The 20,833-nt window shown below is 28.0% G+C and overlaps 2 protein-coding genes across 3 annotated transcripts; both read right to left on the bottom strand.

Moving 5' to 3' along the window:
• Positions 1 to 777: 777 nt before the first annotated feature.
• Positions 778 to 15,515, bottom strand: LOC111034183 (oxysterol-binding protein-related protein 6-like). Of its 2 annotated transcripts, none has more exons than XM_022315263.1 (17): positions 15,383 to 15,515; positions 15,237 to 15,324; positions 14,900 to 15,042; positions 14,657 to 14,824; positions 10,502 to 10,628; positions 10,138 to 10,298; positions 9,885 to 10,061; positions 9,715 to 9,826; positions 9,451 to 9,644; positions 9,138 to 9,387; positions 4,545 to 4,720; positions 4,027 to 4,239; positions 3,842 to 3,959; positions 3,599 to 3,771; positions 3,258 to 3,411; positions 3,067 to 3,193; positions 778 to 2,961 (listed from the first exon to the last, which is right to left on the bottom strand). In XM_022315263.1, exons 1-17 carry the CDS (start codon positions 15,485 to 15,487, stop codon positions 2,733 to 2,735), a joined length of 2,715 nt encoding a protein of 904 aa, XP_022170955.1. In that variant the 5' UTR covers positions 15,488 to 15,515; the 3' UTR covers positions 778 to 2,732. The 2 variants fall into 2 exon arrangements, with proteins under 2 accessions (XP_022170955.1, XP_022170954.1); XM_022315262.1 differs by having other exon boundaries at positions 1,979 to 2,961; positions 4,545 to 4,723.
• On the bottom strand, positions 15,493 to 19,820 carry LOC111034184 (probable ATP-dependent RNA helicase DDX27). The gene is made up of 14 exons (XM_022315264.1): positions 19,669 to 19,820; positions 19,456 to 19,587; positions 19,203 to 19,385; positions 19,058 to 19,142; positions 18,637 to 18,994; positions 18,448 to 18,571; positions 18,061 to 18,386; positions 17,842 to 17,986; positions 17,650 to 17,784; positions 17,418 to 17,595; positions 17,108 to 17,326; positions 16,638 to 16,835; positions 16,473 to 16,584; positions 15,493 to 16,400 (listed from the first exon to the last, which is right to left on the bottom strand). Exons 2-14 carry the CDS (start codon positions 19,543 to 19,545, stop codon positions 16,256 to 16,258), a joined length of 2,298 nt encoding a protein of 765 aa, XP_022170956.1. The 5' UTR covers positions 19,546 to 19,587; positions 19,669 to 19,820; the 3' UTR covers positions 15,493 to 16,255.
• Between the last annotated feature and the right edge of the window lie 1,013 nt (positions 19,821 to 20,833).

Genomic DNA, 20,833 nt, shown 5'->3' with positions numbered 1-20,833 from the left:
TTCTTACCTTATTTAAGTTCAAATGGTCAGCGATTGAATTGATAGACAGACAGAATAAAAGTGGACTTAAATGATTACCTTAGAGATGATGGCAAAATGGCCAAATGGCAATGATTACAATTTTTTTGATTAATCTATTAATTATTTTTGTCTTTAGTTAATTGTTTAAAATATTATACTTTTCTTGATAAAATAATTCTACAAATGCATTTTCGATAATATTTTTCTAATTAATTTCCAAAATACCAAAGGGGTACACACTGCCCCCTTTAAATTTTTATAGGAGGGGGGGCCTTGTAACCTCTTGCTCTTCCCCCATTTTAATCCTATGGATGGTAGGGAGATAACAAACCTGAGTAGTTGGGCTATAATGTTTTCACACTCCCAAGCAAACCAGAACCGTTGAATTTAGTCTATTAACCGGTATCAGTTTAATATTTTACGTGACTGCGTTTTATCTATGCTGCATGTATCATGCTTCAGGAGGTATAACAGATATTGCTGACTCCTCTTTATAAAGCGAAAAGTAATTTAGATAGTTAAAAAACACAAAAAAAAATTATTTAAGAAACTTTATTATGTTTAATAATAACATGCTATAGTATTTTTAATAATTTGTAATTGTATAATATATTAATTTATTGAAATGGTATGAAATATTTTATTACTCAAAAACGTCATCATTTCTGCACAATGTAAGGAAGATCTTCTATGTATTGTGTGTGACTGTCGTCTGTCGCTATCTTATTATCTTAATATTGACATGTTAACAAAGTATGTTTTACGAGCAGTTATATATATTCAATGGTGTTAATAACATGTATATTAAAATTTATAATGCTCTATAATTTATATATTTTCTGAATTAAATAATAATTATACAAACAATAAAAAACCTACAAAATCAATTTTTTTAAGCAAAAATAAAAATATAACAGACCACAACCTACGTAAACAATTGTCATAATTTAAATAATATAATAATGTCATACAAATACAAATACACAAAATGTAATGTGCATATGAGTTTATAGACACAAATAATTTAAGTAGCTCACTTAAATGAGATAATCACCCTTCCATTGTTAGATTAACATTTAATAACAAACAAAATTAATAACGACAGTGATAATGATCAATAATATATCTATTAATAAAATAAAAATGTATGTTTTCGATTTTGTTTTTATGAGCCAATCAATAACACTAATGTTTATAATATACATTGGGAATGTAAGATGTTAATATAATATTATTAACACAATAACTGTTTTTAACGTTTACAGAACGTATCACAGAATAAATATATCATTATATCATTATATCATGATATTTTCAAATTGAAATTAATCCTATCGCATATTTAGCATAATGCATTTCAGTTATGAATATAATTATAATCTAAACAAATTGTGTGGAGAGTATAATGTAAACTAAACAAAACATAAATAAATAATATTGTAATATACTTATTAGTTACATCTGTAATTATTATTATTTGTTTTCTACCAATTGATATTTATCTAATTGAGATGGAAAAATATATGTATAGCATACTCTTGAGCTTACTTCATTATAAAATTCAGTTAAATAGTTTGAAATTAATTAAATAATTTACAATATCAATAATTATTGTTCTAAAAATACATTATTACAATTATTAACGAGTTTCTGACCATAATACCTCATGAAAAATAGTAAGTGTAACATAGCATATTGCTGCATTTACTTCATGATTTTAAGTTTTGACTGTACATAATAAAGTAACAGTATTAATTTAAAATAGTAATTAATATTCTTTTTACCTATATGGCTTAAAAAAATTATTAATTTAATTTTTCAATAATTAAAAAATCTATATTAATAAAATTATGTAACATAACTAAATCATTATCATTCTATCCTAATGAAAAATATAATGGGAATGTTTAATCATTGTTTCAAAACAACTAGAGTAATTATTTAGCTTAAGTTTATTAAAAAAGCCTATTTTTAAAAAAAGTCGAATTACTAAATAACAATAAAATATATTGAAGCTGATAGGTATTATCAGTTTATTACTTGCAGTGCCTCACATTTGAAAAAAAAAAATGGATACTATTGAATGGTTTTATGGTTAAAATTGTTACTTAACAATTACATCACATAAAAATTAATGTTGATGTTATATTTTTAGGTTCTAAATATTGAATTAATAAAAATGATGTTTATAATAGATTCGGTCATAGAATTGATACAATAAAACAGAATGAAAACTAGTTTTTAAGTATTCAAACTATTTAGGTTGTTCTTAATATTTTGTAATACTCTGATTTTGTAATTACTATTATTTATATACCTACATTTTACAGTCAAGTTTTCATTCGTTATAGCATATTATTCAGGTACCATGTATAAACAAAAAATAACAAAAAAGTAAATAGGCATTTACTACAATTCAAAAATTATCTAAATAAATTTTTTGGTAAACTAACAGAAGGTTTTTTATATGGATGTGTAAGACTTTGAAACTTATCAAGTGATTTTTAATGGAAGAAAATTAAATATAATGGAAAAGTACAAACACATGAGTATGAAAATATTGACTAGATTAACTAATTTGTCTCAGTTTTGAGACTATTTGATTCATATTATTTTGTTCACCAGATTTTATTAAACATAAGGCTAACCTAACCATAACACCACTAACTGACCAAATGACACACTGATTACATAAAGTTTAATGGTAACCTTCACCAAAGTTTTTCAAAATGGTAATTAGTAAATCCTGGGTTTTTACGTACATCCCAATACGTATTATTATACTCCCAAGTTTCAATACCATTTCTAACAGTTTTTCTAAACCATTTAGGTTCATGTTGTTCTCCAGTTTCTTCTTTTTGTTTACGGCGTTCACGCTGAGTTTGCTCTAAATTGAGTTTCATAGTTTCCGCACGATTCAGATTACCTTCCTCTAGTAGCCTATGTTAATACAATTAATTAATTGTCAAACATCCAATTAAATTTAATATAAAAAATTGTTCATAAGAATTGACCCCTTTTTAAATACATTGTAAGATTAAGTACCTTTGATCTGGTCGAAATCGAGTATCAGTTTTTGGTAAAAACTTGGCTGTTTCTAAGTCAAGCTCATTTAATTCCATTGCAAATCTTGTAAATCCATAGTATAATTCATAGTCTTCTGGCATAGTACCTGTAAATAAAATGTATTTATTGACCTACTCAAATTAAAAACATTGTTCATTTTATTCAAATACCTGGTCTCCATATACATTTTGCAGAAGGTGCAGCAGAAACTCCACAATACAGAGCTTCATTCCATTTACCAAATAGTTTACGTACAACTTTCCCTTCATTATCATCAATTACAACACCATGTATTTCATGACGTTTAGCAGAAAAATAACTAGCCTATAATATGAAACAACATAATAAGTTCGATTTTAAGTGATTAAAAAAAGTAATGAGTACATACAAGATTAATACAAATGAGATGCTTTTCACTATTTAGTCACCCAAAATTAATTTTAAAAGATAAAAATACTATAATTTTTTTTTTACAAAACATTACATATGTGATGGTTACATAAATACAAACCTTCAAAAATGTTAATTTGCATGTAATATTTTTATCCAAATTGGTAATTTTCAGTTCACCATATTGATCTACAGATCTTTGACCACCAAATAAGTTATGAACACAAGTTGTCACCTTATTCCATCTATAATGATCTTTGCTATCCTGACATAGTAACTGTACATTTACATACCCTAAAAAAGTAAAATTAAATTTTAAAATATAATAAAATACATAATTTATTTCCTTTCACATTTAACAAACCTGTTGGTTGAAACTCCATCGATTTCCCCCAAAATTTTGTCTTAATTCTAACATCTTGCCAAAATATAAAATTTTTTGATTCAGCATGACAAACACTAACTGGTGGATGATGACTAACCTATAAAAAAATGTAAAAGTAATAATATTATAAGTGTGAAAAATTAATAAAAAGTTTTTTTTATTACCTGTTCTGCAATAAATTTGAAGCCTTTATCATCTCGTATACATTCATAGGTTTCGCCCAAAAGAGGGTTAAATGGTTTGGAACCAGCACGATAATAACTGGAACCGTAACTCGACACTGCAAATGCTGCTACATATACCATGCGTTCATATACATCCGATTGTTCTGATGCTTTATCTAAAAGTTCACTGTATTCTAGTTCTTCACACATACGCTATACATATAAATATATATCATATAAAAATACCATTTTTAACTTTAATGTAAAACATGTTATGATTTAAAACTATTTGATATAAATAGTATTTAACACATGTGTTAAATTTAAATCCCATAGTCAATTTTACATTTAATAACTATAAAAATCAAAAATTAGTACGTATTTAAAAAATAAACTTTAATACTTCAATTTGGTCAAATTACATCATCAAATAGATTTAACACATTTAAAACTACTTTTAAGAAATTGTTATTATATTAATAAAAGAAAAATAAACAAAATTACATTTAAGTGCTTACCTGTAACATATTAAGAGGTTCATTAAGTGCAACTGGCATCGAAACTTGGGAAAGATCTTTACCAATGTTTTTGCATAAGAGATTCCATAAGGACAATCCTTCGGTGTCAGGTTTTGGACATGGTAGCTTTGTACGCCGTCCAGTCATATTCCGGGTATCACCAGATCCTCCACAATCTACTATAAGAAATAACAACAATTATTATTTTTGTAATAACAAAAATTAAAATTGGTATATTATATGAAAACGTTTTTATTGTGTTTTATTCAACTCACGCGAAAGTATTTATCCATCTTCCATTATAAACATTTATTTTTGTTAACTCACCCAAAATATTAACAATTTTAAAACGGGATAATGTCTTATCAGAGCATATTTTGTAAAATGTAGAAAAGGGTGATTAGTATTTACTACTGACAAATGCATTGATTTTACGAGTACAGTGGGAGAAATATAGTCTTGCACTCTTGCCTGAACTTTTACCAGTGTGTAAACTTTAACAGAGTAGCCACTATCGAATGCGCGAAATATTTGAAGTTTTGCCAAACTTTCACCATATAAATAAAACTGAAACAATCTGATTTTATACAATAAGTAATATTTGAAATGCTGAATATAAGTCTGGTTACTATGAAAAAATTGAATTATAATTTTTTTTATAAACGTTATTTTATGGGAATCCGTGATTAAAAACCTCCGTAAACGCATAATGAAAACAAGTAATCCGATTTCGTGATCGTTTCCCAAAATGTACAACGTAAATGTATGTTTCTAAAACCAATTGTAAACATTTGGTTAAAAACTGGTAGGTACATGGGTACTGGCATGGGTGTTTCAGTTAACTATTTTTAGACGTTCAGTAAACATTACAATCATTACATAGTTATTGGATTTGATCAAATAAAATATGTAACTATTTTCCAGCTCAAAATTAAAGCATTCACAATAAAATTGTGTATTAATATTAGATATGAAGAAACAATTAAAACAATGAAAACATTCAACAACCGAATCTACATAATATTATATTTTTAGTAAGTACGCAAAAAATGTAATATGTATAGGCCGCTCATATCTACTAAATAGTATTTGGATGTAGTTGTGGATAGGTATCTACTATCTAGTATTGTTTCCAAACCTAACCTTATTTGTATAGAGAGAATATGATAACAAACACAATTTAGTACATAAACCTTCATAAAGGGAGAGGCGGTGAAAATAATAGAATAGGTACTGGGTAGATGTCAAACCAGCTAACTGGGTTACATAAAATAAATCGATTTTTCAAATTTCAATTGGAAAATTTATATTAATTTATCTCCTAACGTTTTATTTGTATTATTATTTCGTTTCCAGACCATACAGATAAATATATATCGATATATTTACATAAAAGTTTACACATAACATTTTCTTACAGCATTTAAAAAATATTAAATAAGAAAATAAGAAATATTTTACCATTATGACGTATATTATTAGTTTCTAAGCAGAATGAAATGTTTAGATTATTTAAGGCTCTTAATAACACGAACCTATTCAAACCATATAGTCTTTAAAAATCTGGTACTCCGATATTTACTTATAAATTATAAACAATAATATAAACGTTGTTGTAATAAGTTGCTGTAATATTAGTTTTTAGTATATATTCTATGAATTTATTAATAGGTTTTTTTTCAAAACTATGACTGAAATTAATTAATGCTACATCGAAGGGACTACGTAGTTAAGTCTCATTAACTAATAGGTTGCATAAATCGATAAACATAAACACAGGAAATTCAGCTGGATTTAATAAAGATTTTGTGCGTAATTACCGATATGACATGTTGACCGATGACGTACTAAATAACTAATAAATTATTAATTGAATACACTGTACTCAATCGAATAATATAAACAAATCGAATTAACAAAGTCGAAATTCACTTACCTACTCCTCAAAGTTATCTAAACCACATTTCACCAACTCAATTTTTAAAAAAAAAGGACAGCCATTATCTTCATATTCTAGTTCAAATTCTACACAAACCCGAATCTGGCATAGGAAAATTTGAGCACACATTGAATGTATCTACCGTTATTTTTTTTAGAGATTTTTAAAATCGATCTTGTCAAAAACTGATTTTTTTTGTTTTTTCTAATGCATTTATAAATAACTGAGAATTTTTAATTTTGACGAGGTGATGCCTGGGGCAATTGTCCTTCATGGCCTCACTAATATGCCACTGGCCGTACTTGCCTGGTGAAAAAACGGTACCATGATTAAAAAGTTAATTAAAGTAGAGCCAATAAGGAAAATTCAAAATACTACTAGGAACACGAACCTGAGATAGAAACATAGTACGAATGCCGATAGATTTTAAGCAGTGCTCAGCAATTAATGAAGGAAAGCAGCCGATTACAAGAAGAGAGAGAGAATTGTAGTAAAAATATACAAACTGATTTTACAAAATCGTCTAAAGGCTGAAAACAATAAAAAAACCCTTCAATGAAATAAGTTCAATTTAGCGTTGTTTTTTTTTAATGTGACGATGTATAATTAATAATTATATGTATCATGATATTGTATATATCATTATATTCGGCGCTGAGGTTACATATGAAAAATATGTATGGAATATGCATAATATGGATATTGGATATGTAGCAGGATAATGGTGTGTAGTGATCATAGACAAAATATTATTACATACATATTTAAAAGCACCTAAGAACACTTTTAAACAAAAAGTTCTATGAAAATACTGGTTGAGTAAGGTGGTTTTGTTCCCCTTATAACCCATAGGTTATCCACTTAACCAAATTACGCCACTTTTTGTTGACATTTTGTAATTGAGAAAATAATTAAGTTTCTTAATATGAAAAACACTCAATTTGACGTGTTTTCTATAATTTGCTTAGCACTTTTTTTTTATTAAAAAAGTGTTTGCAAAAGTATAGATAAAAACATTGATGACAAGTTGTATGAAAGTGACCTTAGATCATATATTATGGATAATGGGATGCACCAATGTCCCGATAACTTGATGCACATATATTAGCGACAAGTCTGACTGATCTGTTTAATGTGCACGTGCGCAAGAAAACTGCTCATGCGCAAAGAAAAAAGTCGACAAAACTATATGTAAAAATATAAACCAGCAGCTAAATATGCGACGATGTGCATGCGCACATCAAGCATTTCATCGCTCATAAATTATTTGGAACAGAATTATCTGCTTATTTAGTTTTCTACAGTGAAGTATTGGGTTCAAAATATAATATCCAAAACTAATCATTATTTCTAAAAACCTATAAGCTCGACATGTTGAATAATGGTTCCTTCAATAGTCCAATGTTCTAGATATGCAATAAGAAGGGATTTAAACAAATTAGCATTTTAAAAATGGGCGCACGCAGGAATTTATTTTAGGCAAATAGAAATCTAATATTTTTTTTGTATATATTCGACAGATTAGTTTTTGGTTGCAATTGGTATCAAAAATGTAAATAGTTATAATGATTGTAATGATTGGATATAATTTACAAAATTGTATTATTTTTTTTTATAATTGTCATGGAAACTCGATATAATCCTTCATATAGTTAGAGAGGAGTTCTTGGAAAAACTTTGATTTTCTTACGGGTAATTACATGTAATTATATTATGTCGCCTGTTCATGGGTTACCACATATCTTTGGATAATTAACTCATGCAATAAAAAAACAATCTTTTTTTTAAATTTTAATGACCTTGTGTACACATAATATGACATATTAAAAGTATTTAAGTTGTACATACGTGGTAATTTATAAACGCACAAAATTAATATTACATGAAACACGCACCGATACATTTGATCGTCTGCCTGGGAAAGTTTTTTAGCGAATTGAAATGAACCGATTTTAATGGGTTTTCAACAGTTATTACATTAGGTACTCGGTAAATAAAATAGTTATTATTAGGGTTAAAATGTCGATACTATGTCCGACAAAATGCTTTCCAAGTGACAATTAATGTGTTTCATGTACACACCATGCTAATAACAAACTTTTTCAGGGCATATTTTGCATTTTTCAAGATAATTGAAGTTAAAAATGCATTTTTCAACTTTTTAAGGCATCATTTTTTTAAAACCAATTTAAAGTACTAGTACGTGAACAAATAAAATTAAAATACACTTTAGTGTCTAGCTGACCCCGTGCAAGAAACCTTCGCGCGCGTCTACTCAACAAATTAGTTACTTCCTGAAGGTTCATTGTTCATGGAGATCGGAGTATCGGACTAACATTGGCTTTTAAAATATAAATTATAATATAGAAGATTACATAGCTTGTCATGAAATCTTAACTATTATCATACCCATATATGATAACTTTAATTGTATTTATGTTATCCAAATAAGAAAAACTTACTAATAAATGTTCATACATTAATATAATTTATAATTTTAGGCATTTTTTTTTTTTTTGATCAAAACCTCTCAATCCGACCATTCCTGGTTCCATACAAGATGAACTAGCTAGGTCTTACTACTTACTGTATATATTGTAGTAGCATATTAATATATTATATATTATATTTAAAATACTTAAGATATTACTTACCTCCTTGCGGATTATTGTACTCAGATGTGGCCCCGTCACTATTTTCTGAAGATATAGATCCATCCTCAGATGATAAAGATCCTGCTTCAGAAGATGTATCTGAAGTTTGTGTGACTACTTCACCAGAAATTAATTCATTTGTTACGGTTTCATTACAATTGTTCATTTTACCACCTTGATATTCTTCAGCATCAAAAAATACTTCTGAACCACTTACACCAGAACTATATGATAATGATGAACTTAGAACCTAAAAATAATACCATTATTACAGTTAAATATATTATTGAAATTTATATTTATGAAATCTTACAGGATCTGGAAAATTTGATGCATCTGAAGTAATATGAATATTATTTAATTTAGCACGAAGTTCACTATTTTGTTGAATGGCCTTATTTAAAGCTACTCGGTAATTAGATAATTTGTCATCGCTTGCATCACCAACAAACACATGACTGCGTTCTTCATTTATTGCATCCATTATGCACTTAAAACTATTTTGAACTTACAATACAATGATAAGTTAACATTTTATACCATTCAATATTTAAAAATGCTAACATATTATACTTACTATCTTTTGCTAAAATAACAAAATCAGTATAGAGTTGAAGATCACTAGGTGATGGATTAACAGTTAATGATGGATTACTGTTGGATAAATGTTGAGAAGCTATTCCAGTAGGCTAAAATAGAAAAAAAAATAGTGCCTGGAAATATATTTGTATTTAAAGTTATATTTACAAAACCAGACAAGTCTGTAACATCAACAGCTTTATTAGTTGATTGACTGATTGATTGATTCATATCAATGCCCCATCCAGCAATTGTACCACCCCAACTACCACCACCACTTTTTTTTTTACGCAAACGAAACCTGGTGCTTTTTTTTGCAACTGGAATTCCATCGAGTACGCCAACCTACAAAAAACGACAAATAGTTTTATGAAAAAATTTGATTAATTATAAACAAAATAATAATAATATTAATAATTACATCATTATCAACTGATTCTAATTGATCAAGTATTCGGTTTAAAGACTTCAAATTTTGTTCAACTTGCTTAATTTCTGAAGTTGCTGGATCCAATTGTGAACACCATCCATTTAAACGTACATTCGGAGTACAGTTTTTAATTGACTCTACAGGAGATATTACTGTATAATAAAATATAAAGAAAATTATTTATTTTACAAACCACTTTATTATGTGCTAAATAACCTCATCAAAATTTAGATATTCATAAATAAATGTATGAAATACATTACTTAGTATGAGCCAATACAAATGTGTTTAAAATATTATCGGTTATCTATCGGTTTATATTTATGATATTATTAATCAATGTATTCATATTTACAAGATGTTTTTTTTTGTAGTGGAGACTGTGTCTGTTTTGTTTGACCAAAAGTTAAAACATGTTGTCTATAGAGACGATGTTGCTTTATTTCTTTTACCCACTCAGAAAATGCTTCAAATGTTTTTGCCTATAACATAAAATAGTTATATAATTTAACATTAATAACTCAATCTTGGTATTGAGATATATAATTGAACGATTTTTCAAAAATGTTGAACACAGTATGTAACATTTTACAACTTTTAAATTAAATTTTAATAATAAATAATGATTTCAGAACCAATAAATCAGTAATTTTAAAATAGTGCGACAGAGACACATATTAAAAATGATATTTTTAGGTACCTATTTTATATTATGAGTCTTAGAAAATAAAATAATCATTTATAATGAGGACATATATACAAAGTTCTAAGTCAGGTGTAGTGGCGCCCAGATAGGTTAGCAAGGGTGCAAACTGCATGTGCTCTCGTGGAGGGTGGGTAACTTTTGTTAGTTGTGTTAAAACTTATAATCTTTGAGTATAATAAATATTACATTTGTCAAATGAGCTATTTCAGTTGCCAACAATGTGTTTTTTGACCCTTGACATGTCTAAATACTAAACAGAGACGGATTAGGATTTTGAGCTCTCTAGTACTTTGAAGCTCTCTACTAGACTTGTATTTGGGATAAATACTATGCATAAACAATAAAAAGGTGTGAGGGCCCTATGCATAATAGAAAACAATATTGTACTGCATTTAATATAGTATTAGTTAATAATTTAAATCAAATTAAAATATTTAAATACATGTCCTCTCCAAACAAACTAATATTATAATCAGGGTTTGGGACTTATAGCACTTAAAAGCACAATAATAAGAGCTAAGATATGCACTTAAAAACCCTAAAATATGCATAAAAAATTTAGGAATATGCATTTAATACATTTATTATTTTATTAATAATTAGTAATTACAATTAGTGTACTTCATATAAAAAATTTTAAAAAAAATCAACTGATTGTTGACTAGTTTCTTGAATTTCCGAGTTTTTTGAATTTTATTCGTCAACTATATAATGATGGGAAAAATTAAAAATTAAATTTTTCATTTAAATCAATAAATAAATAATTTTACATTTACCAGGAATACCTTTAGTTTCAAAGAACGTTTAATAAGCGCAATATATGCTATATGCTAAAATTATTGTATCGCTCGTATGGCAACATATTATATAATATGTAACAATACCGGACATGGGCAATCAGGCCATCATAATATTTTCAAACCACAAAAATGGACACAAATAAACACACTGTTGTATATAGCAAATAGGTACATAAGACTGTGATTAAGCTGCATTACTATTTTTTTTTTAGATCGGGTGAAATTTGTGAAGTTGAAATTTTGAAAAATTTTCCAAAATATGTAAATTAAGCACAATAACGTAAAAATAAGCAGTTTCCGACAAAATGTATGAAATATGCAAAAATATGCACATTCAAATTTTAGATTTGGTATCATGGCATTGAGAAATGAATTTATTTTGTACTCTGCTACATTTTACAATAAATACAAAAAGTATGCAAATGCTATGAGTCCCGAACCTTGATTATAATATAATAATATTATATTATTATTATATTATATTATAATATAATAAATGACTTAATAATTAACAATTTACAAAATGGATTACCTAACTTACTTTTTTAAAAATAATTTTAAGTACCAGCCCTAAATGTAAAATAAATTTATAATTATTATATTATATTAGTGTGTTACCTAATTCAGATTATTTTTTCCTTCATAATCCTATGATAGTATATTATAACACAACATTCACAACAACAACAAAAACAGCAGTTATTACTCACTATTCACTTTCTGTTATACTACTAAAATTTTTTTTTTTTTTATGAATAATGACTATTCCTATTTTGCTCTCTGTATGAAAAAAAAATATGAGAAAGCTATATAAAAAAAAACAGTCAACAACTAATCCTTTTTTTAGTGGAATACAGACACTGGCAGCGGCTCCATCGATTTATTAGTATGTGGCCATATGGAAATTTCATGATTTTCAGATGCCCTAATCTATCCTTGTGCCTAAACATCATGTATCGACACAATTTCATCAACAAGATATCAACATGTCATGACAATAATACAATAAATAAATTTTATTTAAGGGAATAAACTATTCTTAGATTATACATAGTTTAGAGGTACATTTTTGAATATATAACATTATGTATAATTTACAATCAGGATACAACTTTCAATAAGTCGTTTTAAGCTTTGGCCTTCTAAGTAGGATTATTTACTAATTTATTTAAAGAAAATAAATACATAAATGGATTAATATTTAAAGTGATTCGTTTGATTGGTTAGAACTTAAAAATTTAAGACATATTATGTATTGACTAGCAGTTTATGATTTTGATGAAGGTGACCAAAATACATATTGTATTACACATGTTATAAACATAACAAAAATACATTTTAAAAAACTTGGGTCTAAATTGTCTCCTATATAATTAAATTAATCCTACAGTAATTGTTAAAATAATATATTTTTGTTCTTCTATCAATAATTAACTACCTATTTTAAGATATTTTAATTAAAAGTATATTGTTTATACATAGCATTTTTATACCTTATATTATATAATAATGATCTTTGTCCTTGGTAAATTTTAAAAATTATGTGAGTGGTTCTTAAAAATATCATTAGTTAAGATCTGGATAGCCCTTAATATATTTTCAAATGATAATATGAGAATTTTGCATTATTAAAACATAATATAAATATATATAAAAAACAGGTGAGTTAGTTTTGTAACTTATTTGTTAAACATTGTTGGGTGAATATTATTTGGAAATGCTCAGTATAATGCGTAAAAGATTTAAAAGAGAAAGGTAACATTAGACATTTTTGTTTAGGTAAGATACAGGTTTTTGTGTAATATTAGTTTATAATTTATTAACTAAGTAATAATTCATAGATCCGTTCAATATATTAATACATTATTTTCAGAAATACGTAACCAAGATATATGCAATACAATAATTTCAACAAGACTAAAAGTTAGTTAATTTATTTTATTTTAAGCTTGCAGTGTTACAATGTTTAGTTGAAGAAAAGAGAAATTCCCTAGATTAATTTATACAATTGTATACTCTTTTTTTTTTTATTGAACTTTAGCCTGTCGACTAAGGCCATTAGCTGTTGTAGGGGTAACTGTGGTAGGGGTAAGGTTGGTACGGTAGGTTGTTTTTTTTTTTACGATTGTTAAGATAGGTAGGAAACATGTGTATGTGCGGTAAGGTTTTTTACTACTATGAACCCAGGTGGTCACCCATCCCGGAGCTAGTAGCTGTGGCCGTTACTTAATTACAGTCGCATTCTGCAACTGGCAGCAGCCAACGGGCCACGCCGAGCCACGCTCTTTTTTTGTATTTATTTTAATTTATTAAAAACTTTTTAAAACGTCATATTATAATCAAATTATTTAATCTCAAATTAAAGCATTATGCAATTTAATTAAAAAGGATTGAAAATAAATGAGTTTAAAATGTTATAAAGCTTGTACAGAACTAGGGTGATAAATTTAAAGTAAGACAAAAGCCTTTATTTCAGAAAACAGTTTTTGTAGTTAAAAAACATAATTTTTGAAAAAAGTTATACTCTTACCATCATTTTTAGTATTTACTCCTTTAAGAGACAACTTAAATTTTTTATTTCATATTTCTAATCAGAATTTTAACTATTTAAATTTTTTTTTTATACATAAAAATCAAATTTTGGACAAGTAGCTTATTATTTAGAAAGAATACGAAAAAAAGAGGGAAATAAAAAACCCAATGAAAAGAATTTTCTGTTGATATGTTCTGGATGACCTGATAAATAATAAAACAGTATCTCTATGGCCGAATTATTATTGGCGTGTATTTTTAATATGCACTATGACGATCATGGATTGGCGGTGGCCTGAAGGGCTCTACTTGTAACGCCGATCTGTGATTGCCAGCAGAGATAAACGTGTTGAGTTATTTCTTATCATAAGGAACAGGTAATATTACTCGTAGGAAACTAACGTAAGGGTATATATTCTCAATTAAACTGGATAGAACAAAAACAAATAAAATAAAATATATAAGTACTGACTTTTAAATGATAAATGAATTCTTCAGCATCAATGTCTAATCGTTTTCGTTGATATTTAGTAGATATTACGGATAGTCCAATATCAACTTGACCATGAATTTTACCTCTAGACATATCTAATGGATTTTTACCATATTTTAATATTCCTTTATCCAACACAAAATAACGCTGAAAATTTGATCAACTGTTATTATTACTGTATGCAATTAAATATAATGATTTTAATAAAACAACATTTTAAACCTTATGCCATCCTTTAAGAGGCCACTTTCGTTTCTTGTGTAAATAACCTTTAAAGACGTCTGGTTTTTTGTCATATCTTTGTCCATCTTTAAGACCTTCAACTATCTCCCATTCTGTACCACGGCGAATAATTTTTTTGGAACCTATCAAAATAAAATTACACAAGTAACTATCAAACACATAAAAACTAACAGTACATATTGTTAAAATATCATTTTTTTTTATTCCTTTATAAGTTTTAAGTATTATTATTTTAAATAATACAAATAAAAACACCACTCTATGTTAATAAAATATTCCTATATCCATACTCACTACATATATTCTGTGCTATTACCTGGTTCTCGTCCAAGTTTCCTTTTATGATAAATAAAACCATCATCTTTTGATTCCACTGAAGGTGTGTTGCTATCTACACTAGCATCCTACGGTTCAAACATCGGTATTAATTTTGAATTATTTAATAATAAGTAACAAATTTACCGAATCCGAGTTGGCAACAACTGTTCGTCTTTTGAAACTTAACTGAGGTGACTTTTTCTTCTCCATATCACGAGGAACAGTTATGGAATTGGGACCACTAGCCATCACTGTTTTTTCAGTATAAAAATTAGATGTACTAATGACTACGGAAGGTTGTTGGTAAACATCTTTGCGCACTATGTAGCCACTACAGACTGCGCTGCCAAGGTTAGCAATTATTATAATTATATTTAATATTATTATTGCGATTATGATTACTGATTACGAATAAGGTAATAACAATATAGCATGATTTCATCGTTTAGATAACAGCTGTTATTGTTGCGAATTCTGATAAGATGAAATACAGCAGCTGGTGGGTGGAACTTACTTTGATAATTTATGCCGGGTTGCATGAACAATCGTGAATCAACGAATCAATAGGGAGCTAATTTGCTAGTTGTCCCTTTAACATGAATTAGTGGCCCATTATATTAATAAATTGTTCCTACGACTCAGCATGTATGCTTACAGTATATTAGTATCGTAATTTTACTGTGGAAGGTGTTCATAAAAAGACACATATCATAGATAGCACTCATGGCTTATCATTATAAATAACTTATAATATTTTATATTACTAATATATTATAATTCTTTATCGAAAGCATAGAGTAAAATTACAATGTGATCAGGAGGATTAAGGATTTAAATCGTGGTTTTCTAAACAGTGATAAAGGATTTATACTTTAACTCACCCATCATTCCAATAGCTCCATTTAAATAAAATAAATATTTACTTTAATAAGTAATATAATTAATGTATGCACTTTTTTAAAACAAATACAAAGTAAATAATAATAATATAAATTGTCAGTTTTTATAATGATACGCTCATCTTCTTTTTCCTCCCCTTCCACCTTTTCCTCCGCCTCTGCCTTGAGAATTTGGGTTTTTCGAAGACGTAGATTTTGCTTTTTGATTTTTTTGATTTAAAGCAGATTTCTTTTTAGCCAACATCCTTTTAGCTTGATTTGCCCTAATAGTAGTATACTTTATTATATAGTTCAATTGAACCAAGATTAACCATTTTTTAAATATAAACACTTACTCATATCTGTACTTTTTAACGCCAGATTTGCTTACATCTGTAAACTGGGAGTCAAACACAGAACCTCCTTTCTTTTGCTTACCACTAGGAGACTTTGAAGAAAATTTGCCACCTAGAAACATAAGTATTTAAAAATGAAGAATAAAAAAAAAACACTTCACAAACCTTGACCAAAATCTGCCATAGCACTCATTTTCTTAGGTTTCATTTTGTTTTTGGCACTTCTAGCTTGGAAATTAGCAACCCTCTGCATTTTCTTTTGATTTTCAATTTCTTCTTCTTCATTAACGTCTTCTTCTTTATTTTTCTTTTTTTTTTTAATATTTTTCTCTATTTTGGCTGAAAAAGCTTCTCTTGATCTTTCTAAAAATACAGCACTTTTTAATCAATATTTGTTTTATTATGAAATGAAAATTTCAAATACATATACTGAATATATGACACCAACTTTTATTCAGAATCGGAACAAAACAGGCTGAGGTTATAAACTTGATGTTCACGTATCTACCCCACTACTACAGCTGCGCCCACAAATGAGACACGTAAGCTAATCCCACCCGAACGCCTAATGCTTATTTGCCATGTGTAAACGCCTATTCATATTCTGAATATAGTATAACAAACTAATAGCTTACTTTTAGCTTCTCCTCGCTCTTTTTGTGTCTGGAACCAATCTCTTTTCTTTTCATCTTTCTTTTTAATAAGAGTACCAATACTTGTTTTTGCCATTTTTTCAGTTTTGTCAGCAAATTCTTCTGTTCGACTCATTTGCCGTTCTTCATACTCTTCGTGCATTATACATTTAACCTCATTTCTAAGCGAATCTACACGCTCTTTGTACTTATCCAAAATTTCTAGAATGCATAAATAATTTAATAATTGAATAGCTTATATTATAAGATTATTATTATTACTAATAACATTTTCAATAGTTATTCTACACACCAATAGGAATAACACGATTTTTTACTGGATTCTTGGCTTTTCGTATGACTTCCTTGAGTACTCTACGGTCTTGTTCACTGGCAATAGAAACAGAAACACCAGATCGTCCTGCTCTAGCTGTTCTACCAACTCGATGAATATAATGTTCAACAGTTGGTGGCATAGTATAATTTATAACCTGAATATTAAATAATATAAAACATATAAATGTATATTTCATAAATTAACTTACAGCTTTCACTCCTCGAATGTCCAATCCACGAGCAGCAACATCTGTGGCAATTAACAAATCAAGTTCTTCATCTTTAAACTGCCGTAATGCTTCTAATCTTTGAGGTTGAGATAAATTTCCATGTAATTCTCCAGCCTAGTGACACATTAATGGTAAATCATAAATAAATAGTGATATTTAACATTATTTTACCTTAAGGCCGAAAAGTCCAAGTAAAATTTTCACTCTGTGTGCGTCAGCTTTTGTCCTAACAAATATCATAGTATGATCCCTAAATGTTCGACATACTAAAGCAGCTAAAGTTGCATCTCGGTCTTGTTCTTTTCCTTGGCGTAATCTAAAGCCAATAAAGTACAAGTAATTTAAATTACTAACTAAATTATGTCTTATAATTTAAACTAGTCTGTATACCTTACAAATTCTTGTCTTAGATTAAAAGCAACATCTGTATTACTGTCTACAAATATTTTAACTGGTTTGCTCAGAGAAACAGTAGCAAGATCATTAACAGCATCAGTCATTGTAGCTGAAAACAACATTGTCTGTCTGGTTCGAGCACACATGTTAATAATTTCTTTCATTTGGTCAGCAAAGTTTTCATCCAACATTCTATCAGCTTCATCCAATACTAAAACTTCCAAATCTGATAGTGAAAACGAAGGAGTATTTTGTAAATGATCTAACAAACGACCAGGTGTAGCTATAACAACATCAGGGTTTTTACGTAAAATTGATTCCTGAAAATAATAATAGTTATAAAAATATACATCAACATAACATATTATGTGTTCATCTTACTTGCACTTTGAGTTCTAACCCACCAACAGAAAGACCAACCTCAACCGATGTAAACTGTGCAAGTTGTTTAGTAACTTGATATACTTGTACACCTAATTCTCGAGTTGGTACCAATACTAAAACTCTAATCAAATACTACAATTAATAAATGTATATTAAAAATTGAACTACCATTCAAAACTGATTTACCTGGTAATAGGAGTAAAACCTTTGGGCCGGTATAAAAGTCTTTCGAGAATGGGTAACATATAAGCCGCTGTTTTACCAGTACCAGTAGCAGCACAACCACAAATATCTCTTCCTAAGAGAGCCACTGGAATTGCAGCTGCTTGTATAGGTGTCGGATGAACATAGTTCAATGCACTTATAGCCTTCATCAAAGGTCTTGAAATGTTCATTTGATAAAAAGAAGCATTTTCTTCAAATGGTGGAGCATCCTCAAAAAATTCTTCTTCATCTTCAACAGTTATTTCATTTTTATTTTCTTCAATTTCTTTCTTTTTTTTATTTCTTTTACCAACCATTTTTTGTCGATCTTTGATACCATCTGAAGAATAAATAGAATGTGAAAATTAAATCTTGTTAAAAATATAAATTGTTAGCACATAACCTTTTTTGAGTTCGTCTTCAGATAACGAATCACAATCTGACTGTTCGTTGTAGTCTTCATGCTCTTCAGTAGTTACATCAGGCAGCTGAAAAAAACACATTATTTACATTTGAAAGACTTGACTGTCATAAATGAGAACACTCACAAAAGACTTCACATATCTACGGGATTTTTCTATTTTTTCATCAGTCCTATTGGTACCTTTACGTTTTATATATTTCTGTAGATCATCCCACGTGTCGTGATTATACTCTGAAGCCATGTTCAAGAACTTGAATTCGTCATCGAAATACGAATCACCCTTGGTCTTGTGTTTTTTCGGTTGGTGCTGAAAACAAACATCATTAAATATCTCAACACTTATGGATGTTTGAATCGATGAATCAGTCTGAAATTACTTCGACTTCGACATCGGAATCCGATGAGGCATCTTCCACTGCGTCTTGATCGCCGATCGTTTTTATCATGTCCCATTTTATCGTACACATTTCTTAGTTTTTTCTTATTAATCGCAATGTATAAAATAGCTCCTGAAAAATATGTATTATTATTTATTATAGTATCTTCATATAAGTTTAAAAAAATCACAGAATCTTGACTTGAAAAATTACCTGTCCTTAAACTTCTACTTAAAAATATTTAAATTCTTCGTTTCGTGTTACAATTTTACGCGACCAAAATTTCAATTTGTATTTTGTATATTGTAATACATCGGTACCTATTTTGTTGTTAAAAATTACACATGTCAAAAAACCGACATAACCTCTAAATGGGAACTTGGTGTGATAAAAACCACAAATTCATGATAAAAAGTAAAATCATTCTTTGATAATAACCATGAACAACGACGGTATATCACATAGAGTAATACTCTATGGTATATCAGCTCAATTCATGATAAAAACACCAGACTCGTACAAACAAGTTTATATAATTATGGGCATAATCTAAGATCTTGTGATAGAGTAATAAACTAAACGGTACGCGCATGGTATAAAGAAGATATTATAGAGAATCTTCTTTACAAAGTTTCTTAGGCATGTGCAATAATTACAATAATCTTTACGCGGTACCTACCTGTATGTTACGTAGGGCAGATCCAGAATCTCTGTACAGAGGGGGCACTTAAATTAACAACATATTGAAAATATACATAAAATATTTTTTTTTTTTTGTTAACGGGAAGGGAACTTGCCCCCCCCCCCCTGGATCCGATCTTGCATGAAAGATATAAGTACCCATAGAAATATTAACAAAGTTTTTTATTCTATAAATGTCATTTAAATTTTATTTTATTGGTCGATTTAAAAAATTTGAGAATTTTATACGATGTTCCTTAGTTCCTTATAAGTTGTTGCAATAATAAATTATAAATATGCACAATTTTTTTCTATAATTATTTTAAGTTTTAATTTTGACATTTATCAAAATCTCGAAAATGTTCAAACTGTTGTGTAGTTAAAAATTATAAAATATACATTTTTTAAAGTTAAGGATCAAAATGTAAAACAAGGATTCTCATAAATAGTTCATACTGTAACCAAAAAATTTATTTTCTACAGATATTTGAAGTTCAAATATTGAAGAAATTATACATTATAAAACCAAGAATTTTCTTTTCTTCTATTTGTATTCTTCTCTCAATTTTTAATTAAATAAGTTATTATTTAAATGTAAATCCATATACAAATGTAATGCTAATGATCTTAGTTATCAAAGAAGAAATTTATAATTTCAAAACCAAAAATAACGGTTTTAGTTATTTTGTTGTCATTT

The sequence above is a fragment of the Myzus persicae genome, unplaced genomic scaffold (genome assembly GCF_001856785.1).
Source record: "Myzus persicae strain clone G006 unplaced genomic scaffold, MPER_G0061.0, whole genome shotgun sequence".
Taxonomy (NCBI): Eukaryota; Metazoa; Arthropoda; class Insecta; order Hemiptera; family Aphididae; genus Myzus; species Myzus persicae.
Note: the sequence above shows the minus strand (reverse complement) of the source record. Positions and strands in the feature narration are given on the sequence as shown.